The 27,842-nt window shown below is 53.9% G+C and overlaps 1 protein-coding gene across 4 annotated transcripts; it reads right to left on the bottom strand.

Moving 5' to 3' along the window:
* Positions 1–438: 438 nt before the first annotated feature.
* SMAD6 (SMAD family member 6) lies at positions 439–27,842 on the bottom strand. 4 transcript variants are annotated; one of them, NR_173997.1, is made up of 4 exons: positions 25,614–26,165; positions 25,342–25,398; positions 24,134–24,211; positions 439–1,343 (listed from the first exon to the last, which is right to left on the bottom strand). NR_173997.1 is itself a non-coding variant. In NM_204248.3 (4 exons), exons 1-4 carry the CDS (start codon positions 27,730–27,732, stop codon positions 802–804), a joined length of 1,296 nt encoding a protein of 431 aa, NP_989579.3. In that variant the 5' UTR covers positions 27,733–27,842; the 3' UTR covers positions 439–801. The 4 variants fall into 4 exon arrangements, 1 of the variants encoding a protein (NP_989579.3); NR_173996.1 differs by having other exon boundaries at positions 25,763–26,165; NM_204248.3 differs by lacking the exon at positions 25,614–26,165 and adding an exon at positions 27,114–27,842.

The raw sequence follows: 27,842 nt of genomic DNA, 5'->3' as shown, positions 1-27,842 counted from the left end.
TGCTACAGTCTGCTCTGCTCTTCACACCAGCACCATGACCCATTGACAAGCACAGACATGAACAGGCACATGCCTATCCATCATGTCTCCACGTCTCCATCATCACCGTGTCTCCATCATCACCATGTCTCCATCATTACCATGTCTCCACCAGCTTTGTCTCATCACAGCTATGAGAGTTTTCTCTCTCACCTTCTGCTTGCTCCCTTCTCTTAAACGGTCCCCATTTTCCTCATTTCCTTCCTCTTGGAGACAACTGCAGCCTGCCAAACGCTGACGTACAGTTCTGTAAGGACCTGGCTCAGATGGCAGACAGTGGTCACCCCTCTGCAAATCCCACCTGACTGCAGAGCGCCTGAGCAAATGCTGCTCTGAGCTTCAGTCAGGGGAAAAAAAAAGACCAAAAATAAAAAAGAAAAAGACAATTAAACCCCCCCCTATAATGCGAATACTTTATTATCAATGAGTGACTGGTATTAGCTTTTTGTCTGGGTATTAATAATATTTCAAAAAAAACCATACATCAAAATTAGGGCTTTTCTCTCCTATTTTTGCTGTATAATTTTTTTTTCTTTAAATCTGTATTGAAAGAATTATATAAGCCAAAGTGCATTTTCTGTTTTTTGTCCATATACACATTGCACCATACATAAATAATTACATTGTAAAAATGACTCCATAATTACAAGTATAATATATATTTTCATATAATATATAAAACTTTATATTAAATCTAGGTAGATGATATTTGGGATAGTCTGTGTCTTTCTGTTTTGTTTTCCTTTCGTCAGAGGCTGACTGTTATCGATTGTTACTGAGCAAGATCTCCAGCCAACACGGGCAAGACGTGATGAACTGTCTCGAGTAACACGGCCCCCAGCCCTTGGCAAAGCTGATCCGCACGCTGTTGGGGTCGTAGGGCCCGTCTGCATAATCCAGCTCCGCAGTGTGCTGCAAGAGGCAGGACTTCTCGTAGTCAAACACCTTGATGGAATAGCCCGGCATCACCTTGCGCACTATCAAAGTCCTACAGTTGGGGATGTCCAGTGTCGGGGAGTTGACGAAGATGGGATGCTCGCTGCGATTGTAAGCCCACACACCGTCCGGTTCTTTGCTAAGTAAAATCCCGTAACCGATTTTACTTCGAGTCCTTCTCACAGTCTCGCTCCTGTTTTCCAGGTTTAGCTGTCCGAGGCAGAAGCCGTTTCCTTGAGGTAGGTCATAAAATATACTGACAGACTGTTCGTACACTGTGTAGAGGCGGCCGACGCGCGTCCGGTGCTCCCAGTAGGCCACGTTGCACCAATGGCTCCTCTTCACGGCATCGGGCGACGTGCTGGCGTCTGTGGGGAAAGAAGAGCACAGGTCAGGTTTGCTCTGACCACCTCTGATTGGGCAGGCACTGATAGCAAATGCATGGCTATTCCCACCCACAAGCTCCGCTCCCGTGAACAGAACTTGAGTTCAGCTCAACGTTTGTCCTTCAGCCCAAAGCTCATCATCAACCCAAAGCTCGCTATCAACTAACATCACTATCCCAAAGCTTGTCCGTAACCCAAAGCTTGTATTTAATAAATTATGTCAAATGCCACCAGGAAAGAAGGCTCAAGCAAAGTCTGGTGATTTAGTGGCCCGCTCTCCAGATCCCATGGAGCTCAACGCTTCCTTCTAATTTACTGCGCAATCCTGCCTCCATATGCCAGGACCCCATGTACTCAAGACCTGCCCCTTTCACAGAATTCATGGAACGGCCTGAGTTGAAAAGGACCACAATGATCATTCAGTTCCAACCCCCCTGCTATGTGCAGGGTCGCCAACCACCAGACCAGGCTGCCCAGAGCCACATCCAGCCTGGCCTTGAATGCCTCCAGGGATGGGGCATCCACAGCCTCCTTGGGCAACCTCTTCAGTGCATCACCACCCTCTGAGTTTCCAGCACTGAAAGCCCATAGTGCCATGACACCCCAACAGCTGCACCATGGCTCAGCCACGTCTGAGCCTGGCAGGTCCCCAAGCTCCTCCAGCATCCCATGGTGCCACACCCTCATTTCCAAAGGCCAACACTCATTGAGCCATGGTGCTGGGGATGTCCATGAAATATTTGGATGTATGACCTGGCAGTATCTCCTCTATGTAATATTCTTCGACAGCAGTGCGAGTGTTCCCACAGGGAGCATGAAACTCGAGAAGGCATTTCACGCCAATGGGGAATAGTTTCTCTGAACTATATATGTCATCCTACAAAGCCATTGGAATTCTCCCCAGAACAAGAAATATCTTCTCTTTCTAGGAATTACGTTCAGGGAAGATGGGAGGGACACAGATTGCCAGAAATTTACTCAAAGCTCACTGCAGTATTTATGGTACCTCCGGAAGGGACATGGGAACCTCAGCCCCGGAGAGGGCGAATTAACCTCTTGCTGGACATTAGCCTCGTTCCTACCTCCAGTTAAAAGAAAATTGCTCTTGGATTCCAACAAGGAGCTCTGCAATGAGCCAGCCCTGCATTAAGCTCCCTGACAATATATCACGCGCCTATGGCCTGCTGACCCCTCTGCATCCGTGCCATCAGCTCCGATTAACTCACACGTGGAGTGATGCCATTATTTTGCTTCAGAGACCCCATTGACGCACAGGATTTCAAGCACATCCCCGCAGCCCCATTTCTTTTCAGGCTCAAATTCCCCCGGAGGGTAATGGGCTCTCCTCCCCATTTGCGATCTTTGAATTAAGCGGCTTTGTTAGAGTTTAACTTGAGTTGTAACTGTGCAAATTTAAGGGGAGGGAGGTGGGGTCACTGCGCAAGTGAGGAGGCAGCAAAGCTGGCGGGATGCCCTTGGCCGTGGGCAATGCTCATGGTCCCCAACCAAGCCCTCCATGCAGTCCAAACCTCCCCAGATGCCCCTCTTTCCCCCCATCGCCTGCTGCAACTATTTTTAAAGCCTCATATGGGTGCCAAGAGCCCCATTTTGATGTATGTTTTCTCCAGAACTGGGAAAGAAATCCTGCAGCGATAACAGACTTCAGCCCCACCAGGAAAAGTTTACCTGCATTTATGTCCATGTGCCACACAGGAGAAAAACATCATCGCTGCCCCCTAATACTGGAGCTGATGTGCTGTGCCTCCCGAAGCCATGGGAAAATGCGTGCCCTGCAGCTAAACCCTACAGAGATGGGCAGGATAAAGGGGGACCATGCTTCAGGTGGGCTCTACTTAGGGATACTGAGGTTCAGTATCAAAACACCCCTGAGGAAGGGATGCACCCAAGCACCAATAACACGTGGCAAAGCAACAAGGGAATGACAGGTCATCCATTTCCCTAAAGGGCTGGAAACCATTTGCTGCCATGCTGCAATAACCTCCTCCGAACACGGCCCTCTGCTAACAATAAACATCAGCCAACACAAAGGTTTTTCCCATTTCTTACTCTTTGGACAACAACTGGCATTTCCTTCTCCGTTCCAGATATCTCTGGCTGCCCAAGTGAACAACCCAAAGCACTCCAAAGGGTGATGACTGGCAATTGCAGGATCGATGTGTCATATCCACACTCATCAATTAATTGATGCTCGTCAGTGCTGGCTGGATCTGGCTCGTGCAGAAATACATCACGCTGCCATGCAAAGCACCAGCCGTGGGAACAAGGAGGTTTAGAGGAGGAGTCACACCTAATTCTGGATTAGAAAATGCCAGATTCCTAGTGCCCGTGTGATGCACTGAGACCTGGTGACAGAAGGTTTTGGAGTCTCTGTGCAGCACTTCTACAGCGGTTGCAAAAACTTTATTTACCAAACTTACGGCATTATCACAAACCTGACCCCAGCAGACTTACTGAGCTGAACATTCCCGAAGCAAAACTGTCCTCAGCCACATCTGCACAACCCTCTGAAACGAGGAGCTTGGCATGGATGAAAACCAGTAACAGCCCTTGGTCTACCACCATGCAGACGTCAAAGTGCTTTGCTCTTTACAAAGCAAGTAATCCCACATTTTGAGACGTGAAACATTCGACAGAGTTCATAACTGATGACAACAGCAGGACAGCAGGCAGGAAAGGTGCTGAGCACCTGAATTTCACCAGCAGGTACATGATAAACCAACAATCACCCCTCTGCTGGAATGTAGGATAGCTGAGATGCCCCCACTACCATTCCCAAACCCTTCCCAAATGCCAAATGTTGCTGCTGTCCCATCCAAGTGTTGCTGGAGGGGCCACAGACGAGCTCGGAGCTTTTCATCTGGGGCCCAAAGGCTGGCAGCAATTACTGAGCTCTGCATCTGCTTAACCTCCCAGCCTCCATGGAGCCCCATGTGCCCATCAGGTAGGGAGGTTTTTTTTTCTCTGATCCCACTTTTTAGAAACTCCCACTTTGTCTCCAAATCTCCTTTACGAATGAGGTAACTTCAAAACTCAGCTTTCCCCATCAGCTGAATTAATTAGGGGAGCAGAATCATAGGGCCATTTAGGCTGGAAAAGACCACTAAGATCACCAGGTCCAATCTCAACCCACCCCCACCACCCATGTCCCTCCCTAATCACGTCCCCAGGTGGTACCCATGGTGTTCTGTGAGTTAAGGCACCCAGTGGGGGGGAGCAAAGCAGGAGGAAAGCAGCACCTATGCTACAGGAACATCTGCCTTTGGGTGTCCCCAACGTGCCACACCTGCTTTCCAGGAACTGGCAAACATTTTGGTAAAGACGCTGATGTATCACGTGTTCAGTACAGGGAAAGGCTTTTAATACCTTGCGCTTCAATGCATCTTAACTATGAGATGCCTTATTAGTGCACAAACAAAACACTCCGAGAAGAAATAACTCAGTGTCACTGGAGAAGCTGTGCCCCAAGGACCCTCCCGGTGCCGGGCTGGGTTCCTCACCTCCTTTTATCTCCTGGTGTACTCAAACAAACCCTGGGAAGATGAACTCATCTTACAGCCCTGACATAAAGCAAGCACTTTAGCAAGCCCCTCGTACAAGGGGGCCTGTGCTGTGTCTTATCCGCTGCCAAGTATTAGTTTCGCCTCCAGCTATTAGCTGCTACCACTCAGCAGACAGCAGGGGCGGCCGGCAGAAAAGCAAGCCCTCTGCCATTTAAATAAATATTCCATTTTTCCTCCTCTTTTTCCACGCTGCCCTTTATGCACAGACAAGAAAACACACTCTTTCCCCCCCCCCTTTCCTCCTTCTCTGGAACAGAGGCGTGCTTGTTGCCTCTCTTTCCGAAGAAAGAAAAACACTGCAGTGCTGCCGTGCCTCCCTCGATGGTACACGCCGCATTTCCAACAACTATCATTGCAGGCAGCTCCAACTCACAGCTACGTTTTGGCTGGCGTCAGGGCTATCTCCCCCATCAAAGCCACCTCCATCGATCCCACGGACAGACTCAAACTCTGGCTCTTGTTTACTCATGGGCTCGTTCCTCCCAGTCACCATTTCCTCTGCTGCAGCACTGCCTTGCAGCAGGCACATCCAGAAGGAAATTCAAACAATCTGAGATTAGAAAAACAAGATAGGAAGCGAGACTGGGGAATCAAAACCAGAACTTGGTGGGGAAATGGTCTCAGGCAAACGGGAGCCAGGCAGGAGAAGGCATGCAGAAAGCAAACGCTGCGCTTGTCCCGTACGGAGCGTGGAGGTAAAGGAATCAGTGGAGGTTTGGGGTGTTTGTCACTTGACAGCACGTGGAGCCACTCAGGCAGTCCAAAGCAGTTTGTTAAAAGAGAAAAAAAATAGATGTTTTTTCCAACCACAACGCTGTGCAGTCCCTGCCTGCTGCATGATGCTGCACTCAAGGGCAGGATGGGAACCATGGGCAGATCGAGTGTGCCACTGAAACACTGACCCGTGCCAACAACACTGCTCCATCAGCCCTTGGTGACAGCGGGGCCCCAATGATATATGGCTGCAAATAAGGAAAGAGGGGTGAAAAAGGATGTGGTCCCCCAGCGGCCCTAAGTGGCACCCCCAGCAGCACGCCATGGTATTCTGTTCACTTACTGCTTTGAGGAACGTTCCAATTTTTGCACCAATTCCTCATCAAACAGCCCCGAATCGCACAGGTTGGTTTTTCAAACAGAGCCCACCAAGAGCAGCAGCCTCCCCTCCGTGGCCATCTTGTCTGTGCCTTGTTCAAGACACACTGGCAAGTCACCCAAGGAAAGGAACGCACGCAAAGAAAACCCTCTGCAAGCTCCAAACATGATGGGGACTCCAAGCATGTCTGGGCACCTGGAGCATGTTTGTAGCCCAGCACATGGCAGCACGATGGCTCACTGTGAACGAGGTCCAGACAAAAAGCCTGGCACAAGGAACACACGCATTTCCCAAAAAGCTTTTAACAGTTCACCGGGGAGCCATCAGCTCAAAGCCCTGATTAATGCCCTTCGAAACAAGCTCCTGGGGTAAGGAAGAGGTTAAAACTTTCCACAGCATAAATGGAATTTTTATGGCCTTGCAAAGGAAAAAAAAAAAAGAATTAATTGTCAATCTGCCCCTGCAAAGCTCACAACCATTTTTGCTAAGCCAATATACTTAAAATGCCTCAGCCTTACAAGTTTCAGCTGGAATGTGTCACCCAGCCCCCTGCGAGCCCACGGCTGCAGCCAGCAGCACAACTGGATGCCCAGGCTGGGACAGCCCTCGTGCCAACTGTCCTGCCTGTCCATCCCTCACTGGGATCACTGGGGGGGGATTCTGAAGACCATTTCCCAGCTTTTCATGCTCCATGTCTTGGCCAGCAGCCGGCCCAGGAGCGCTCCGACATTGGCTCTACCGTATGTATGTAAGGTGACGGCCAAAGTCCACCTGCAAATGGATGGAGGCGGCCATCCCACGGTGGTTCTGTGACACCTGAGGTGTGGAGGCAGAAGGTCTGCCCCCCAGCACAAGTCCACATGAGGACGAGGGCAGCTCCATCCCTTTCTGGATGAGTCAAGAAGCTACAGGAGGACAATGGGCTTGTAGGTGGGTGGCAGCAGGAGGTTGGACAGCTGTCAGCTTCTTCCTGCACCTTCCTCTTCATGCCCAGAATCACCAAAGGGTGCTTGAATACCCCAGCTTTAACCAAGACGAACTCAGTCCCTGGAAAGGTCTCCAGCCAACAGCCACAGCCACTCGCAGGGACAGCACATACACCTTCCCTGTGTTACAACCACCGAGCTCTCTGCCAGGCTGCTGGTTTGCAGGGCTGGCAGAGACGCAGAGGTTCAGCCTTGCTCACGCCTGTAATAGAGTAAGAGTGTGACCTCCTATTGTGATTAATCTGCTGCCACCACCATCGCGGCCAAAAGGGTCCCAACTCCTCCATCCCCAGCAGGAGGTCCTGGTGAACTCCTCCTCCTCCTGCAGCCCTTACCTTGGCCCAGAGCTTTGGTGCCCCCCAGCCTCTTTCATGAGCCGATTTAATTCATTAACCCAGCAGATGATTAACTCAGGAGAACACTTGCGCTGGGTTAATTAATTAAATTAGTACAAAAAATAGGGTCTGGCGGGCAACGGAGCCAGTGGATGAGGCGCGTGGAGAGGGCTGGGGGGAAGGGGGGGCATTGCCATGGCAGCCTGAGAAACAAAAGCAACACAGGACAGGAGCCAATGCCAAGAACGGGGATGAAAACAATTTTCTCTGCATAAAAGAAACCACTCTGTAAAATCATCAGCTCATGCTAATTTCTTGTATCCTTCAAAGAAAAGCACACGCCATGTTTAGTTCTGCCCTGGAATTCCTAAGCATCGTTGGTTAAGTTATTTTCAAGCTAAACTCGAGTGGTTTCTTTCTGATGTACCCTCTGTATCCGTTAAATACGCACTCCAGACAATGCTTTAAGGTATTCCAGCAGGTTTTTTTTTTCCATTTGCCACCTCCCAACCTGCACAGTTTCCAAAGGTCTTTTCAGCCAAAGGTGAAAAAACCTGAAAAGCAAAAAAGCTGTTCAGAAGTAGCACTCGTGTCTTTTCCACTGCTGTTTTGATGCATCACTTTGGAAGGCAACGTTCTGGGAGGCTCTGGTGATTTCTTTGGGTCGAGCACTCCCAGTGTAACCTCAGCTCCCGGGCTGTGCACGTGGCCGTGCTGTGCCTGGCAAGCAGGGCTTAGCACAACAATGTAAATACCTCTTCAAAAGCGGCCCAAAACGTAATCACCTGCACTTGCTGCCAGTTATGAAAGCACCAGACCTGTCATCAGCTGAAATTTGGCTGAGGTTCCCCCCTTTTTGGAAGCCAGCCCTGGGTACGTCCGAGCCCTGAGAAGTCCCAGGTTTAGGGGCTGCTCTGACCGATCTCCCATACAATCATTCATCTGCTGAAAGCCTTCCCACTCCTGCCCAGTAGGGCTCGGCTTTTTCTTTTTTGCTGGGTGCAGCACAAAACGCACTCAAATGAGGGTAAAAACCTCCTTCCCCAAGGGCCCGAAAGGGGTCTGAGAGGCTGTGACAAAGAAACGGGGGAAGGAAAAGCCCTTTTTTCACTCTTGGGTTGAGCACTTGCAAGTTTTCGTCTTCTAAACGTTGGCAGATCCTGAGCCCTGCTCACTTCCAAACCCGTTTCTGCTGCTGGCTTTGGGGTTGGCAATGTCAGAGCAGCTCTTGGTGCTCTCAAGGATCCCCAGCGATGCTCCTGGGGAGGAAAATCATCCACTCTACAGCCAGAGCTGGAAACTGCCGCGACGCAGAGCATCCCGCAGAGCTGAGATTCTGGAAAAGGGCGTTCATGAATAATAGTAGTTTTTGCTTGTGGAGCAGTTTCACTCGAGAGCTTCAAAGCATTTTAAAAGCAAGAACTAATTACTAGGTTCCTCTGAAGAGAAATGGGAATAGCTCTCCTCTGTCGTGCCCCGCAGGCAGAGCCCGCAGCTCCACGACCGGTTCCGAGCGCTGCCCACTTCCCAGCAGCACCAAACCAGGGGCTTTCCACCCGTAACAGCTGTGGCATTGGGTCATGGAGCTGCTTTGGGGAGCTGGATGCTGATGTGCTGAGAGCATCGGGGCGGTGAGAGCCTCTGAGGATGCTCCAAAGTGCCCACACACGGCAGCAGGACCACGCGAGATGCCGGATGCATAACCCTCTGCCGTTACCCACTGCAGGTTGGAGCTCTGTGGTCTTTAAGGTCCCCTCCAACCTAAGCCATTCTATGACTCTACGACTAAAGAAAACCAGTGGATATTTTTAAGGGAGGCACTGTTTTGGATAATCCTTCTGACTGATGGATGCCTGCATGCAGCCATCCTGCATAAGCCACACCGGCTAAAATCCATCGCCCACCACCACCACCAGCCCCATATTCCAGCTCAGCTCCTTCCCTTCCCCAAAATCTGCTCTTTCCAGGAGCTCAGAGCCCAATGGTTCCCCAAACTTGGACTCCTGGCCCCCCAAAACGCTGACAAGCTGAGATCTGTGGGCCAGAGCTCTTGCATGGGACGTGGCAAACAAAGCCAGCTGCCAATGCAACAGCTTTGCCGTGCTTTTCTGCTTTTCCTAACCAGAAGTGGGGATACTTCCCAGAGAGGAGAACTAAAGCAAAACCAAGGCAAACATCACCACTGGCTTTATTTTAAGAGCCTGCAACTGTGCTGCATTGTGAGTGCAGCCCCGGTCTGCCCTACCTCTATCACTGTGATGCCTGCAAGCAAACAGAGGGGACACGGAAATAAACCAAGCAAACCAAGTGTTTTCCTCCCAGTGGGCTGGGAAAGAGCTGCTGGGAGGAGTGTTTGGCCCTGCACAGCCCCCACATCCTAACCTGGGAGCGCTGGCAGAACAAAAACCCCTGTTTTCCCCCCAGAATCTGCTGCTGTGAGCCCCACGTCCCAACCCACCCTCTGTCCTCAAAAGGGCTCTGGTTTTCACTTCCCTGCAACCTTCTTAATTCCCCCCAGCAGCCTTTATATAGGTTGCTGCTGTGTTTTTTTTTTCCAGTGCCCTTACATATATGGGAACCAGGCAGGGGCTGAGAGTGGAATGGAAATTCAGGCTTTGTTCTCACTGGCCGAAGCCCAAGATCCTTCCCCAGATAAAGCTCCCAGCCTTGCTGGCTGAGCCAGCCTCACCAGACCGGGCCTCCTCTCCTCACATCTCCTCTCACAGAGCTTTTGCCGCAGAGTTAAAGGCTCCGGGGTGCCTTTGTTTTGCAAGGAAACAACCCCACCATGCGCGAGTGGAGGGGTAAAACCTGACAGGAAGGTGCCGGGGCTGTTATCTGGTGGAGATCAACGCAACGCCACGGCCATGCAGATGGCTCCTGCCCTCCCTCACCCACACACCGGCGCAGGGAGGGACGTGCAGAGGGCTGCGTGCCTTGTGTCTGCACCCACACAGCCAGATTTCCCGATAGCTGCTTCGTGGATTGATGTGTAAACACTTTCTGGGGCCATTCCAGCCCTTCCCTGCAGCTAGCGGCTCGCTCCACCAGCATGCTCGTGGCCAGCATCCATAGGCTCTCGCTCCCACTTCAAGCAAAGACTAAACAATGACTCAAGCATCTCAGGATCTGCGCTCTGTGCTGGTCCCTCAGCCCAGCAGCCAGGCGCTGGGGCTGCTCCTGCCTCCCATTCCATGAAACCCACAGTGCTGGCAGTATTGCAGCAGCACAGGGAGAGCCTCCCTGAGCCCCCGAAGGCATCTCCCAGCGATGTCCCATCCCTCACCCAGGGTTTGCGCGGGGCGAGCGGAGGTGACTCACTCTCATTACCCTCCCTGGCCATGCAGGACTTGTTTTCGTTATGGGAAACCACAGTTTCTTTTCAAAAAAAATAAAATAAAATAAAAAATAAACCAACCAAAATACACAGACGTCAGTGGGATGCATCCTGCCCTGCCGCACGAATCCCAGCCACCCCAACACTCCGCATGCCTCTGGATGGTCAAACATGGCCAGGAGATGCTGCAGTGGAAGGGGTGTGCTGCAGCAGATACCACCAGCACTGATAGCCACATTACCCCCATTTTAGGGGAAAAAAAGAGAAAAAGAGCAGGTCAGGCTCTCGGTAAAATCAAGGAGAGGGAGATTACCAGGGCATGGGAGTGCTTCGTTATGGTTAATGAGCTCAGGAACACACGCCCCACACTCAGCCTAGTGCTAATGGAGGAATGCTGAATACTTGTCCCCTCCAGGGAAATCGAGCTATAAAGTGAGGCTTTTGGGGGGAAATACATTAAAAACACAGCCCGTCAACCACTGCAAAGAGACTCATTGCTCTTTCTGTTCCCCTGGAGTTCATCTATACAAAATACACACTTGGATGTAAAGAAAGCCCGGCTCAAAACCTCCTGAAGAATGACTGAGTGTAAAATCAGACCGGGATTTTCTGCAGCGATGCATTCACAGAGCAGCAGATTCTCAACCCTGGGCGCTTTCCTCCTCCGGATCGTTGTGCTCATTATTGCAACACTTCAGACTGTTGGTGATGGGGAGGAGCGACACAGGAAGCCTCAGCCTTAAACCTCAGCCTTTGCAGGGCACAAACAAACTATGGACGCTAAAAATCCTGTCGTGTTGCTGTGCTCGAATCCTTAAACCGTTAAAAATAGGAAAGAAACTGCACAGTTCACATATTTTATAAAGCTGGGTTAAATCAACATCTGCAAAAAATATCCCCGTTAAACGAAATAGCAGGATTTCATTAAGTAAATTGCAAGTTGGCAAAAACTCTGAAAGAAAGGGAAAAAGCCACAGCCAGCCCCATAATTTAAACCTTATTTTAACTGTGCCTGCACGACTGCAAGAGGCTGCGTTTCCAAAGGGGGGGGGAAAAAAACAACGTCTAAAAGGAAGGCCTCTGCTGCCCACCCCATGCTGGGTACCAGTGGTTCAGGATGCTGGAGCAGGCAGGGAGCAGGCAGGGCATCGCCTGCCCTCCCGGCCACTCTTCCAAACCTGCCAAGCTCCTTCCCTGCCCGGGGTGACTCACTTGGGATAGGCTGTGCTCTTCCCACAGCCCTGGCCAAAAAAATCCCCTGTGAGAGGGGAGCCCTGCAGGGACCGGGGACGTCCCGGGGAGCTCCCCCACCTCGCCCAAGGTGACCCCAGCGCGGCACCAATCCAAGCACTGACGCCAAATTGACAGGGAGAAATTCATTATCCCACCCAAAAGCTCCCGTGCCCAAGGAAGCAACCCGGACACACCGCTGCGACTGGCAAAATCTGGCATCACAGCGCACGTTGAACCCCTTTGCTTTGGCAATAACAGGGCTAAAAACCTCGAAACAAAACCTAAGCACAACGGAACCGATAGGCAGACTTGGAGCAAAAGAGGAGAGCTTTCACAGAAGGCACAATTCTTTTCTTGCAGTGCCGTGGCTCCGCTGTTTTTCCTGGCATGGTGAGGCTGGATTTATTTTGAAGGGCTGTTTGCTGCACGCAGAGCCCAGAAAGCAGCGACCTGATTTCCTTTTGGGTCTAAACATCCGCTTGCTGTGCAAGCAGGAGGAAAATACACGTAATGTGCATCTTGGGAAGTGCTGCTGGGGAGCAGCCGCGAGGGGCTGCCAGCACCAGGGCTGCGATGGAAGGGGCAGCGCTGCACAACTGCACAATGCAATCTGATGGCAAAAAGAACATTCACCATGGGGGAAACTGCAAGGCAAAGCAGGCAGGGAGCTGAGTGCTGCACAGCTTGCCCCAGGGCACGGCCCAGCGTGATCCAGCTCTGCACCGCCTGGGGCAGCCCAGCCCAGGGCACTGCGCCCGCTTTGGGTGCCACGATGCAGGGAGGGCAGGAAGCTTTGAGAGAGCTTCCAAAGGAAGGGAAGCAGAGACAGGGAAGGATCCGGAGGGCAAGGCGTGTGAGGAGCAGCTGAGGTCCCTTGGTTTGTTCAGGCCTGGGAAGAAGATGCTGAGGGGATGCCTCACAGCAGCCTACAGCTCTGTCATCCAAGGAGGCTGTGGATGCCCCATCCCTGGATGCATTCAAGGCCAGGCTGGATGTGGCTCTGAGCAGCCTGGTATAGTGGTTGAGGACCCTGCACATAGCAGGGGGGTTGAAACTCGATGATCATTGTGGTCCTTTTCAACCCAGGCCATTCTATGACTCTATGATTCTATGATCATGGTCCTACAGCCTCCTCCCCACGGCAGCCTGCAGCCACAAGGGCTACAAGTCACAGCCAAAGCTGCTGCTGGAGGTGCAGTTCCCCACCTGGGCTGCCCCTGTCCCCACCCGCTGGGCACAGAACACCTTTGGAATGCCCGCTCCTCATCCTCCATCTCCTCCCAGCCCAGGCCAGGGCCAGCCCACCGCCATGCTTCTACATTTCCTGGCTTTGGAGGACGCAAGCCAGGCCATTAACATTATTTATAGGTTCCTGTGCATGAATTTCCATTTGTTTGTCTGCTTAAAAACAGTGAGGTGAAAAAAAGAGAAGAAATTCCTGGAGGTCAGACGATTAGAAAAAGAAAGGAAAAAAAAAAAGCACACGGCCGTGGTCTGATGGGCCCAATGCAGCAGCTCCTTCAGAGACATAACAGAGTTTCCTTCAATGCTTGTTCTGTAAATATTTAAGCTGCTCTGTAACATTTTTACAATGTACTTAGGAAGCGTAAATCCCAGCAGCACAGCACGGCACGCCGTCGGCGTGGCACATGCTGGGATGCTCCAGGAACACAAACACGGACATCTCCCATGCTAACACTGCACTCCGGGCCAGGAGGGCACAACCACGACGCTGCTGGGATGGAGGGCCCACCGAGCTCAGGGTCTTCCCAGCACCAAAGCAAGGAGGGAATAATCACCTTCACCCCCAGACGGAGGGTGCCTCTGCACCGCACTACGTATAACCCCCAACAGGACAACTTACAGCTGCACGCCGGCTGGCAGCTTCTATCCAAAGCTGCATTTCTGCCCATTGCCTTCTGCACACGCAGCACCTGAGATGGCTTCTCACAGGTGAGTGTGCCCTCGTGATGGAAAAACAGCATCACGCCGACTGACGCATCCATACTCAGGGTGGTTCCCAGATGGAAACGTGGCGTAGCTTTATGAGCTTTGCTTGGATACGGTGGTTTCCAATAAATGCACATCTTCCCAACTAACCAACAGGCGTAGCAGTTCTGTGCTGTCATTTAGGTGTGTCCGAGGCAATGACAGCAAATGGAAACGGGGCCCTGGGAGGTTTATTCACGTTGCAAAGCACAGCTTTGTGTCACAGATGACAAAGTGCAAAGAAAGCCCGGAAAAAAAAAAACTTGGATGGCAGTTCAAACCCTGACGGTTTAAAGATGAAAGGCTGCTCTTCGATTCAGTGTTTAAATAAAAGATTTCTCCTACTAAATCACTTAAACATTTTCGCATTCCTCGCATTTCTAGAAGCGCTGCTGGCTCTTATTTCTTACCCTACCCTGGTGCCCTCAGTGCCCACTGCTACAGGAGGCAAACCGCCCCCCACAGCTCTCTCAGGACAGCAGGGAGCTCACTGCGAACGGAGCACTGAGCCACCTGCCCTCATTCTCCCACCATCACCCTATTTTCCTCCTTTTCTGAAACAAATTCTTCCTCCCTGCACACAGGGCCGGCCAGCATCTGTCCAAAATATTGTCCAGAAATTCAAAGGAACTCAACTGACTTCACCGAGTTGTATTTAGACAGCTCTAACCTGGAGCTGAGACTGTTTGTTGCTCTCATACCATCTGCTTTAGGAGCTATTGGCTGCTCCAACAGCTACAGAGGAAGCCTGGGTCATCCAACATCCGCCATCAGCAGCACGAAACGGCTCCAACGAGCCCAAATTCCCCATGCAATTCCTCCTAACAATGCAATTACAGCACAGAGAAGGGCCCAGACAGACATTTTGGCCACAGCACTCCAAGGCCTGCAGAATGACCAAGGCAACCTGTGCCCTGCCACCAGCCTGATGCTAGGGAAGTTTCCAGATGCTCACATGACCAATGGCCAAAAGCCTTTTTGGTTTGAGAAGCGACATTCCCAGCCCTGCAGGTCTCACTGCGTGCCTCGCATCGCCCTCGAGCTCAATGCCTACCCTGCACTGCAGATCCTAAAGGAAAGAGCAACCAGGAGAGACCCAGAATGAATGTGGGCACGTCTGTTGTGAACTTAGATTAGAAATACTCTGAAGGGTCCCCAAGGGTTTTAATCAGAGGACAACACAGCAGCTGAATGGAAATTCCTTTAAGACAGAGCTCAACCAACGCATCACAGTTTTCAAAGCAAGCAAGAGAGCTGAGAGCAACCCCTCGTGCTGTTGGCAGCCCCTCTGTCCTTTTCTGCTTGTAAATCCATCATGAAGGCAAAAAAGAAAACCCCCTTCTAAAAACAGGTTCTTTTTCTCCTATGTGTGCCCCATGAGCACTCAGAGCCCTACATGAGGGCAATGGGATATCCCACGGATCATTTCAAGCTACAATCTGCATGACCCAGGCTTGCAAAATTCCTACAGGCCAACAAGAGAAGCAGGGGCTGAGGGCACAATGCAGTGATGTGGGCTGGTTCTGCTCCCACTACAAAAATGGCACAAAACCCACCAGCTCCTAACTCAAACAGCACAGAGCTTACTGGATAGCAAACAGAGGGGGTCGGGAGGGAATGGATTCAGATCCTGAGGACCGCGTCAAAGGTGGCTGCAGCTGTCTGAAATGAGCCCAGCGGGGATGAAGGGCTGCAGCCAGGGGCTGTGGGGCAGGAGGATGCTGCAAGAACACGGCTGAAGGCTGGGAAAGGGTTGGGATTGATGCAGAAGCACTTGCAGGGCACTGCCAGCCACAAGCACCTCACGACCTGTTCATCTCCACGCCGTACACCCAGCTTTGTAGGCAAGTCCTGCCTGGCATAATTAAAAAGCTGGCTATGCATCAACATAGATCTGCATGCAACTGCCTGCATGAAGGCTATGAGCAACCCCCTGTGTCCAGGGTGAGCTGGGGAACCCAAGGCACCAGCAGTACTCTGTATCACACCTCTGCAGACACTGTTTTCCAGAAGGAAGAGGTGCAGGGCACCCACTGCCTCATACCAAACCCGAGCTCAGCTCTCCCTCCCTGCAGGTCTCAATGAAGTCAGCAGGCAGCACTTCACAGAATCAAAGAATGGCCTGGGTTGAAAAGGACCACAATGCTCATCCAGTTCCAACCCCCTGCTATGTGCAGGGTCACCAACCAGCAGCCCAGGCTGCCCAGAGCCACATCCAGCCTGGCCCTGAATGCCTGCAGGGATGGGGCACCCACAACCCCCCTGGGCAGTGTCTGAAGCGAAGCCCTCCAGTCACACCCACACTGAAGGCTTTTTACGCCAACAGACTCAGTACAGCAAAAACAAATCTCATTCACAAAGACCTTAAAAGCCTCAACGTTCAGATCCATTCCATCACAGCTGAACACAACCCAGCTCCAAAGGCCCCCACAGATGACTGCAGGTAGGAGAGGCACTTTGCCATCAGCTGCACACGACCAAGGGCTTGGATTCCTCCTGTTCCAGCAGTGCGGATGCTGCCCACAGCACCCTTATTCCAAACCCAGCAACACATGAGTGGCACTTTCTCTCTTTTTTTCCCAAACACGCTTTTGCTGACATTTCCCTTTCATTAAAATAGCTCAACAATAGGGGGAAAAGCAACTCACGACGTACATAGGATCTTTACCTTACTTTGTACTCGCAGAGGAATTTCCTTCATCTCCTCCTGAGTGGAAGTTCCCACCGCCCCCCGGCTCACATCACACGCCATGTGCAGCTCAGCAGGGTCTGGGCTGCTCTCTTTTTGCCTGGTAAGGCTGCTCACCTTTGGGGCAGGGTGTAAAGGAGCTGGGACACGCACCCAGGCAGCCACCAACGGGCAGCATGGATATGACGGTGGGTATCAGCTTCCAGTGGTGGTGTGCAAGCTTCCAGATAAAGCCGAGTGCAAGTGAAATTCTACCACGGGTTCCTGCGTTGGGAAGCTCCTGCTGCACGTGAAGATGGGTCAAACAATAAAAGGATTTGTGCCGGTGCCTGGTTCCAAATGCAAGTCATCATCCAGCTCACTAAGAAACAGCCTCGGTCCTCCGTGTCCCCCAGAGCATGCAGCATCTCCAGTTTAGAATCTCAGAATGGTTGGGGTTGGAAGGGACCTTAGAAGTCATCCAGTTCCAATTCCCACCACACCAGGTTGTCCACAGCCCCATCCAGTCTGGTCTTGGACACTTCCAAGTGGCTTTGGACACTTCTCTGGGCAAACGCTTCCTGTATCTGACCACACTGACCCCTTTGTCACACACTACTGTGTAACCATCCTCACATCAGATTCCTGCACCGGCCCAGGAGGGCCAACTGCAACAGCCCTGCATGGGCACAGGCATCCTGAGCAGCTCTGCTCTGTTTGCAATGAAGCTGGGGAGCAGATGCAGCACATGGATGCAGCACACATACGCCCTCACCTGCACTGCGGGACCCTATGAGATGGAAGAAATAGCTCCCAGCCAGGTTCAGCATCCATCCCTACCCTCACCCAACTCTAGGCCCCAACCATAAAACAAACCCCACAGGAGCGTTATTTATTTGTCTGAAGTCACACTTATTTCCAGCAGCAGGAGGGTGGAAGGATGCAGTGTGCTAGACCCTGTGCGCGGGCACCATGCCAGCCCCAGAAATGGTTGGCAGCCAGCAGAGCAGCCAACCCACTCCTATTGAAATGAGCTCGTTACTGCTAATTTTTACTGGCTTCCCAGTTGATTCATAAAGTTGGCTTTTTTTTTTTTTTTTTGCTGTTTGGTTGTCAGCTTCTTTTTTATTTCTATTTTTTCCAGAAATGTAATCTCAAAGAGCACTCCTGAGGACAGATGGGAACACACCCAGGGCTCCCCCCCCCAACAGCTGCTCCCTGTGCTGTGGCACAGTGCAAGGATGGATCCCTATGGCTTTAACAGTAACTTTTTGGACAAGTCACAACAACACAAACCAACCCCAGCAGGGCCACACCACCCCTGCTGAGGACAGCACTGGGAGCACCCAGTCTAGCCCAAGAGGAGGATGCTATGGGCACCAGCCCATTGGATACAGCTACTGATGCCTGTGTGATACTTCAAAGCATCCTCAGCACTTGAACACAACACTTCCCACACACTTTCCTTACTGCTTCATTCAGGGGTGCTCACAGCCCCCAGGGCAATGCCTGCCTTCCCTGCAAGCCACTAAATGCATTTTGTTCTTTGCTAAATGGACCAGCAGCGAATTGCATCACTGTGTGTGAAGGAGTAAAGCAGCTTAAAAAAAAAAAAACTTCTTTAGGAAAAAAAAGTCTTTAACATTCTTTGGCTCCCCGAATGGAAAAATCTCAGCAAACGAGACCTTAATAAATGGAAAGAGCTGAAAAAGGGCCCTTCTGCTGGTGCATTTTGCTCCTTCTAATGGGATACAGAGATGAAACTGATGCAGCGGCGCCTGGGACCTTTCTGCAGCGCTGCAGTGAGGAACCCTCCCCAGGTCCTGCCCAACTCCACAGCCCCAGAGCTCTGTGCACAAAGGAACAATGAGGTCCCCAAAGGGGGTGCCACGATGGGATGCAGGCACTGCAGCACGGAGGATGCTCTGCAGCAGGACATCTCCTCCAGCCTCCACATCCCAGCTAACGGCAGCTATGTGAGTGCCCAGGGGAAGGACCAGCTCCAAAGACACACAGCCCAACGCAGTCCTACCAAACACAAGCACCAACAGAAAGGCCTCCTGTAAAATCCCGAAGTTTCCACTGACTCTTTTCTTGTCTCCTTGGGAATGGGATTTGTTGGCAGGCTTTGTTCACAGGCTTTTATAGGTTGAGGCATCCACCACTGAGTGCTTGGGAAGCGCTGCAGCCAGGCTGCTCCCAGCACCCAAGTGCAAGGCAGAAGGATTTGTTCTGTGAGGGAAATTAGGTCTGGAAACCCCTGGGATGGTTCCTACCTCCAGCTGAAGAGGACCTGCAGCATTCTGGGGCTCTGCAGTACAGCTGCACCAACTCTGCTGGGCTTTCTAAAGCTAGAAGGGGCCAAACAGGCAGCAGCAGCCAAGCAGCACCTTGCAGCCTGGGAGCAGGAAGGGAGCAGCTTTTTGCTTCGGAGCATATAAACAAGCAGCATTCCAACAAATCAGGTCAACCCATCAGCTCTGAAGGACGGCTGATGTTTTCCTCAATGTTTTCCCCGCTTCTCCCCCCACAGCCAGGCGCCCAGAGCCCCCTGCTTGGCTGTGAGCATCCTCCGGAGACACAGCGCAGGGCAGGAGTGCAGGGAGGACAGGAGCAGCCTTTGATGCACACCCAGCCCACGGACTTCAATCGCTTTGCTCAGCGCCACGGATTTAATGAGTTATTTCCGTGGAAAACCTTTGCAACTCGGTTATGAATCAAGCCCATAAACACCTCTCGCTCATCAAAGAGCCACGCAAAAGAAATAATAATAATAATAAAAAAAATCTACAGCTGTAACTGTGAATGCTCGCCTCTCTCTACAGGTCCCCATCAGCAGCCAGAATTCCCCTTCAAAACATTCGCCGCTTTCAAAGGCCATAAATGCCCTGTCCAGGACTCCGTGAGCCCCTCGCAGCAGCGGAGTTCAAACAAAGCCATGCCATCAGATAGGCGCTGCCCAGAGACACAACCCGAGCTACATCAAAGGCACTTTTACTACCTAGAAAGCCATACGCCGCTCCTAATAGGCTGCAGGAATGTGGTGTTTTGGCTACAGAGATTAAACTAATTCACTTTTAAGTAACTCACTTACTTCCTGATGGCTCTTTTCTTTTTTCCCCCAAGCAGGACACTTGGGTGCTCGGAGGAGCGCAGGCTGCCATCACTCTGTGATGGAAGGCCAAACACCACAACCACTCACCAACCACAGACACAAACACGTTTATCGGGCACCGCGCTCGCATGCAGAAAGGGCCCCGCCAGCAGCTCACAGCCAGCCCAGTCCAGGTGAGGGCAGGAGGAGAAATGCAACCATCCCTCCTCCACAAACAGCGGCGTGAAATGCAAAATCCAATGCAACGCTCCCAGCAAAATGCTGCCCTGGTGCTCGTGTTGTCACCCTGCAGGCCACTCCCTGCTGTAAGGTGGGAGCAGCTCCCTTGGGTGCACCTCACAGCATCTCAGTATGCCTCACATCCCCGCTGGGATCAGGGCGATGCAGGATACCTCCGTTCCTGAAGCACCCCAGGTGCATTTGCTCCACAGCATCCTATTAGCTCCACCGCAAGGAATCTTCTTTACGGCCCAGGGAGTCGTATGCACACCGATCTGCAGTGCACCACAGTCCGTGCATTATGCACGAGGCCCAGCACAGGTGAGACCGCCCTTCTTCCACATGTGGTGCAGCACACGGGCTCTGGCTGTTCCCTTCTGGAACGGTCACACCTCCAACCATGCATGTTTTTCCAAGTGCTGCGCTGGAGAGTTGAAGCAGGAACAGCAGAAGAGGAAGGATGCTGCTCCAAGGGAAGCAAGGCAAGAGGCAGACTCCAGCTCTGCAATCCGTCCCATTTACCTGGGCTATCACTGGCTCGTCACTCCCAGCCCTGCAGTCACCTCCCATGACAATTTAGGAGGCCGGGGCATTCTCACACTGCACACCCCAAAAACCACCCATTCCTGCTGAGCAAGCCACCCTTTCTTTGCACCCAAATCCCTTTTGCCACCTCCAGCCAACCCCCCAGAGCTCCCTCAGTCTCCACAAAACTCATTTCCCCGCACACATCACCAACCTGGCTCAGCTCTCAGTTTGAGGACCAAAACCCTTGCATTGCAAGCTCACAACCCGCAGCCTATCTCACAAACAGGTGCTGCTTGCCTTAAAAACCCCTCCAGAGCCATATGGCCGTTGCCGGGATTGCATCCCCCGCGTGGGATGAGGGGCACACAGGGCCAGGCACCGTACAGAACAGACTCAATGCTTTCCCAATGGGTCAACCACAGCCTCCAAGGGTGCGTGTGGGAAACCCCGATGTCTTCGGCCCCGTGGTGGGCGGAGGAAACACAACCATCGTCCTCACATCAGGAGAAGCCCACCCAGCTACGGGACCATCCATCTTCACATCTCCTCCCCAGGAAGGACACCTCTCTGAGCTCCCCAACTCCCACGAGCACAACAGAAGCACAGGAGGTGGCACGCAGGGAAAGATGCTGCACTGCACCCGAGCATCCACAGCAGTGCACAGAGAAGCCTCCCCAGATCTCCTCTCCAAAGCACATTGGAAAATAGATGCGCTTTTATTTCCCGCTGGCAAACTACAAGTATGGAGGAAAAATGTTTAATATAAAAACATCTGACAAAGCACCTCCAGGATGTATTTTTTTGCATCAAAGAAGTAGCTCTTGGCAACGCGCGCAATGCTCCGCCGAGGAAAGCTTTCCGCCAAGCCCTGATTGTTACAGACTGCTCCGCGTCAGACACGCCAGCGAGCCTGCAGTTAAATAGGAAAGAAAAAGGAAACCAAAAGCACTGCTGGCCCAAACAAACATCTGTCTGTGATTACTCTGCCCATGCAGATACGCCCAGATCTGCCTTCAGCAGAACGGGGGCAGGAGGCGCTGAGCCCAGCGCCAGGCCCCCACCAGCGTCCCCCAGCACAAGTCGCCATGGAAAAACATCACCTCTTCTCTGAATGGTAATGGCACCGTCCCTCCCCCAGCCTGGAAAGGGCAGTGTTTGCCCAGTTTCCACACACATCCGCCTTACATATTTATAGGCTTCTTTTTTTCCCCTTTCCTATTCCTAACACAGAGGATCTTCATAAATTTCCTTGTTAGCATAAATCCTCGCAGCCTGTTATTTCTGGGGGGAGAGGAAGAGCGACGTTCACTTTCTCCATTCAGTGGGTTTGAAAATATGTTTCCCTCAGCTCATCCTACACGCTGCTGGAAGCAGGAAAACCCCGCAGTGCGCCCTCCATAGCCATGCAGGGGTATGGGGACAGCCCCACGTCCCACTGCCATCCATGCAGCTTCTCGGCTTCCCGAGCCTTGGGCACAAGGGATGTCAGTGAGCTCTGACCCACTCAGTCCTGGCTCCTTCCCTCTCCCCCATGCCATCACCCCACCCCACTTCACCCTACAGATGCTACCGGCCCGTCTCACGGGGCTGAAACTCTTCAAGAGGCTGCACAAATTGACTCCAAACCGCCCCGCAGTGCTCTCCGCTCTCCCCATTTCCCTCAAGGAACACCAATGCCCCAATGCTTCCATCGGCCCCCAGAGCCTTCAAAGGAGCCACCCCGCCCAGCACTGCAGCCAACAGGGACTGCATCCCACTGCACTGCCTGTAGAACTCACTATCCTTACAGCCGTGTGGGGCTGAGCCCACCAGGAACGCACAGCAATGCCGTATGCTGGCCATCTTCCACGATCTTTAATAGGGTCATTTAGGGCTGTGGTGTTCCCTGGTGTGACAGTGGCACAGAGCCGCCACCAGCAGCGCCCTGTTGTCCCCAGAGCCCACCCACCAAATCCCCTCCATAAACCAGTGTTCCTCCTGCAGGTCTGTCCCATGAGCACACCCGAATCAGCCCCGGTGCATCCTCAGGCATGGGCTGGAACTGCTCCGCTGTGCCACCACCGACCTCCAGGCTGGGAAATTGGGGATTCGCCTCCAGGTGCCTGCAGCACCAGCACTGCTGGGCAGACCTCAAAGGAGAGCACCAGGGCACACCTGGGGACACCACCCATACTCAGAACCATCCGGTCCATCCCGGCAGCTCACTGACAGCTTCTCCAGGTCTTAAGAGCAGCATCATAGCCCTGAGAAGGTCTGCTTCAAAAAGAGCTACCTTTAATTCCTCCACACATCACAGAGATGAGCTTTTTTTCCACGCCGACACTTCCTGCCTCGGAGTTCATCAAGTAAAGCAGTAGGAGAATGGGGCTCTTTGTTATCCAAAACCCAACTCTGTGGTTTTTTGTAGGAAAAGCCTTTTTGATGATCAAAGCCGGAGCAATAAATAGCAGCAGCCTCACGCCAGGTCCAAAATTCACTTATTTTTGGAACCTGAGTTCAAACGCGCTCTCGGTTCCCTCGGTACACACTGAGGGCCACGTGCCCACACTGCACACCGACCAAAGCAGAACCAACACAGAGCCACGGCACCACGCCGGCACCTCCGCTCCCTCTGGCAGGGACACACACGGGTTAACTCCAGCACAGCTCTTATCCTCTTTCAGCAATCAGAGCACTGGGGACAAATAAATCAGGCAGCCCCAGACTCTTATTAAAAGTTGCACCATTTGGAAGCACACCGGGGGAGGGCAGGGATCTGGTTTCATAGGCCCTGGTCACATGTTATCATTGCATTGTTCGAGTCGAGTTAAAAATCTCTCCTCTCTCCCCAAAACCCACCAGATGTCCCATAAAGAGCTCAGCCGTGATGGGAGCTAAACCATGACATCCTCAGGAACTTCTGCTTTTAGAACTCCGCCGCTGTCATTAATGGCTCCGATCAGGTTACAACAAAAGCCACGGGCTGTGCCGAGCACGCAACCAACACACACTGCGAGGGGGGCCCTTACGGGGAGATGCTGAGAAACCCCCATGGGATGGTGCCATGACGTAGGGGCACACCACGCCACGCTGCCTTGGTGCTCCATACAGCAATGCGGCAGTGCCATCCGCTCGAGCATCCCCATGCACGTCAGCATCCCAACCTCAGCTCTGCCCCAAACCGAACCCCTGGCACAGGGACGGGGGCTGACCCCACAGCAGGTCCCTCTTGGCTGCCCACCATACGTAGCAGCACTGGCATCCCCCCAGGTGCCAGCAGACTCCAGTGACAGCCACAGCCCCAGGCCACCGAAGGAGGGCAAAGCCAGCTCTGGGTGCCACAGTGCAGGACCCAACCCAGCAAAGCTCTCCCCAACCTGATGGGGAGCTGCTGCAGGTAACATCACACCAACCACATGGAATCGCAGCATCATGATGGCCAGAAAGACCACGGAAACCATCACATCCAACTGCAACCACATGGACAACCACAGCAGTGCCATCTGCTGCTGCCACCACACCAGCGACACACACGGCCACACACACATGTCCCTTACACGAGCACCATCACAGCACATGGGCTCCGATCAACTGCCCTACCCCCACCCCCCTCCCCTTTCTCCCCCCATTCATCCCAAGGAGCACCCCAAGAACACAACACCCACCGCCCTGCCCCAGTCCCCGGGCGCAGAGCACACCATCTGCCAACCTGAGAACTCCCCGGGCGTGACGTTGGGTGAGTTCGTCGCCTCCGTTTCAGTGTATGACAACGTGGAATCCGAGAGATCTGCAAAGAAACAAACCCCAAAGGGGCCCTTTTAGTCCTCCTGCGCTCGGCAGCCCCCGGCCCCACAGCGCCCCCCGGCCCCACAGCACACAGCAACACCCCGACTGCCCCAACCACAGACAGAACTGCAGTCGGGCTGATCCAACAAGTAGGAACTTGGTGCTTACTGGATAAGGTTACATTAAGCCTCTAAACAATTCATAGTTACTATACTTAATTATCACCATTAAAATTCTTGAAGCTGTTTATTCTTGCTTCCTTCCTTCCTTCCTCTTTGCTGAAGCGAAGGAAACTTTGTTTTAACAAGTTAAGAGTCTTTGTTATTCTCTCTTGCTTACACCCCTCTAATTAAGTGCTCAACTGTTTGCTCAAAGATTAACCATTATTTTCCCAGCCCTGCAGCCTGCAGAGCACACTGCCATCCCCGGCTGTTGTTTTAACAAAGCCAGTGGCACTCCCCCCATCCCTCCCAAGCAACTCTGCTCAGACAGCAGGGGTGAGGTGGGGGGGGAGAGTGGGGGTGCAGGGAGGGATGAGGGCTTTTCTCCCCTTTTTTCCTTCTCTCCACCCCCCAAGATCTAACCAACAGCCATCTCTCTCCTACTGCACTCCTGTATCCCTGGCACGTCCTGACGTGGGGCCCGGCCCTGCACCCTGACTGCAAACCCCGGGCCCTTTGCTTCTGATTTACTGCAGCAAGAGGTGGGTGCTGAGCACGCAGGGCCAGGAAGCAGCAGGGCTGCATGCACCCCGAGCAGGAGAGCACCCTGCACACACCCGCTGCCATCGGCCCAGCCTGCCCACCCAACTGCCCTCACTACTGTTTTACATCTCCTGCAAAAGCAAAACGCCCTCCCAAAGCCGCCCAGCGCTGCCTGCAAGGAGCCCCCATCCCAGCCCTGCAGCAGGAAGGGCAGCAGACACTGCACTGCACCACAACCTCTCATTACGCCCTCATTAAAAATAGCGCTGCGTCTTATTTTGGAAAATGTGCGTGCGTCGGCACGGCAATTTGCTGTGATAAACGGCGTTCATTAATTTCACAAAGCTCGTCAGCTGACGCCTGCCCGGGAACGAGGAGCAGCCCCAGCAGCCCAACCACGCGGGGCCGGAAGGAGCGCGGCACTTACCCAGTGGCTTTTGCTCGTCGTTAGGAGACAGCCGGGAGTAGGGAGGCGGCGGAGACTCTGAAAAACAGAGCTCAGCGTTAGCAGTGCGGCTGGGCCGGCAGCAGTGCCCTCTGAGCCCCGAGGCGCCCCCGCCGCGTCCCACCCCGCAGCCCGGCTCTGCAGCGCGGTGCTGCCGTGCACTGCGGGGCCGCCGCCGCCCGGGCCGTGAGGCTGTGCGCCGGGTCAAGGTCCTCCAGCGTTTTTACGTCCACGGCTGGCTGAGATGCAGCCACCTGAGCTCTGTGCGGCTATCGGCACCGCGTGCACACCGGTTCTGATGCAGCTCGGAACACCGACCCCCTCCGTGCAGCCAATGCTCCCTCTGAGTTACAGCCCTAACGACGACCTTAGCATCCCCCCGCGCTGCTCTGCAGCCACCTACTGCTTCCCCAAAACACCACACTCCTCCCGGGCCGTGCGCTGAGAGCCCTGCGGGCTGCAAGGTGCTCTGCTTGTAAAGGCTCAACAGCCCCCCAGAAAGTAGATGCAGAGAGAGCTCCGCTTGCTGCGCCACACACGGGACACCACGCAGCAACCGCTGCAGGGAAGCGGCTCAGAAAGTTTGGTGACTGCCGAAATCAAAGCAGCGCTGCTGCTCCCGAAGCACACAAGTTTCTTTCAAGCGAGCGATGGAAAGGCAGGAGCGACTCCGCAGTGGAAAAAGAATTAAAAAAAATAATTAAAAAAAAAAAGGACACGGAAGAAGGTCCTCCGGGGGTGTTAATACGAGGCAAAAAAAGAGTTGATAAAAACCGGAGCCCCACGCAGGGCCGAGCGGCGGCCCCACGGCCCCGGGGCGCTGCGGCTTTAAGGCGCGGCGGGGACCGCCCGGGCGCGATAAGCGGAGCCAGGCGGGAGCCAGGCTGGCGCCGGCGGCGGGCGGGCGGCGGGGGGCGGCCCCGCATGGCGGGGGGACCCGGGGGGGAGGGGGAAGAAGAGGAAAAAGGGAAGGGAGAAAAAGGGAAAAAAAAAAAAAAACGTAAAATGAAAGAACAAAACAAAGGATTTTTTTTCCCCCCCTGGAAGAACAATTACCGCTGGGAACGCCGCTCGCGTAAGGCATTCCCTGACCGCAGCCGGGTCCCCGCGAACCCCGAGCATCGCTCCGAAGAGTGGGGACTCCACTTCCTTCACCCCCGAGTTTGGGGACCCCCTGCTCCCCGAAATGGAGGAACTGCATCTCCTCCAACATCAACCGTGGGGAGTCCCTCCCTGAGCGCCCCAGCCCCGCACGGGGAAGGTCTGCTCTCCGTGCCCCCAAACCGGGGAACCTCATCTCCTCCAGGCCCAAACGGGACGTCCTCTCCCCACGTCCCCATATGGAGGGTGCCCCTCCGCACGTTTTTAAGCAGGGGAGCCTCCTCTCCCCTGTCCCAAACGTGGGGGACGCCCATCTCCCCCCGGTCCCAAACTCGGGGACCTCTTCTGCAGGTCCCCAGACTGGGACTGAGAAAAACGAGCCCCAGCCCCAAACGGGACATCCCCTCCGCGACCCCGAAGCCCAAACAGGGTGATCCCACGCCCCTTGGCCCCATACTGCTGGGTCCCACGTCTCCCCCAGCCCCAAAAAGAACCTAAGGAACCCCGTCCCCGTGGCCCCAAACGGGGTGAGGGAGGGAGAATCCATTCCTACAGTCCTAAACGGGGCATCGTCTCCCAACGCCCGCACGTGGCGACGTTCCCGAACCCCAAACGGACGGAACCCATTCCCTCCCCCCTTCCCCGGCGCTCACCTGGCCCACAGAGCCGGCTGAAGTGGTACGGATTGCAGCACACGGTGGGGCCGTCGGCCGCCCCGAAGCTCTGACATTCGCAGAGGGCCTTCAGCTCGGCGGGGTGCTGCAGGTCGGGCCAGCGGAACAGCTTCCCCAGCAGCAGGTGTGGGGGGGCCGCCTGGCCGCCCCCCAGGCGCAGCTCCCCGCGGGCCACCAACACGCAGCCGCCCGGAGTGCCGCCGCGCGACTCCACCGCCTGCAGGAGGCTGTGCAGGGAGCGCTCCTTCAGCCGCTTCAGCAGCGCGTAGGTGACGGCCTTCAGCTCCCGCTCCAGCAGCACCAACCGCGACCGCGCTTCGCCTCCGCCCGGCCCGGGGGGAGAGGCGCCGCCGGGAGGAGGAGGAGGCGGCGGCGGCGGCAGCTCGGGGCCGGGCCGCTCGGCGAACAGGCAGCAGCGCACCGGGCGGCCCTCGCCCTCCTGCGCCCGGCGCGGCTGTGCCATGCGCTGTCCCTCGGCCGTCACCGCCGTCGCGTTTCGCTCCGAGCTTTGGCCGTTCCCATCTCCTCCGTCCCTCTCCGGGATAACGCGGCTCCTCCAAAGCCGCCGCACCAGCCCTGAGCGTTTGGACCTGAACATACGATACGAGGGCGGCCCGGGGCTCGCTCCGCTCCGCGCCTCTATCTCCTCATCGCCCGTCCGCCGCCTCCGCCCCCGGAGCCGCCGCCCCCGGAGCCGCCCGCAGCGCC

Source organism: Gallus gallus, chromosome 10 (assembly GCF_016699485.2).
Source record: "Gallus gallus isolate bGalGal1 chromosome 10, bGalGal1.mat.broiler.GRCg7b, whole genome shotgun sequence".
In the NCBI taxonomy this organism is placed as follows: domain Eukaryota; kingdom Metazoa; phylum Chordata; class Aves; order Galliformes; family Phasianidae; genus Gallus; species Gallus gallus.
This window is presented reverse-complemented; position numbering and strand designations above follow the sequence as displayed.

Bases quoted from the DNA above. Each gene is read 5' to 3' on its own strand.
- SMAD6 (NM_204248.3), bottom strand. From the start codon at position 27,732: ATGTTCAGGTCCAAACGCTCAGGGCTGGTGCGGCGGCTTTGGAGGAGC. The intron at 25,399-27,113 runs GTGAGCGCCGGG...TCTGTTTTTCAG, and splicing joins CAGCCGGCTCTGTGGGCCAG to AGTCTCCGCCGCCTCCCTAC. The intron at 1,344-24,133 runs GTTGGCAGATGG...CTTTCCCCACAG, and splicing joins CACGCCCGGGGAGTTCTCAG to ACGCCAGCACGTCGCCCGAT.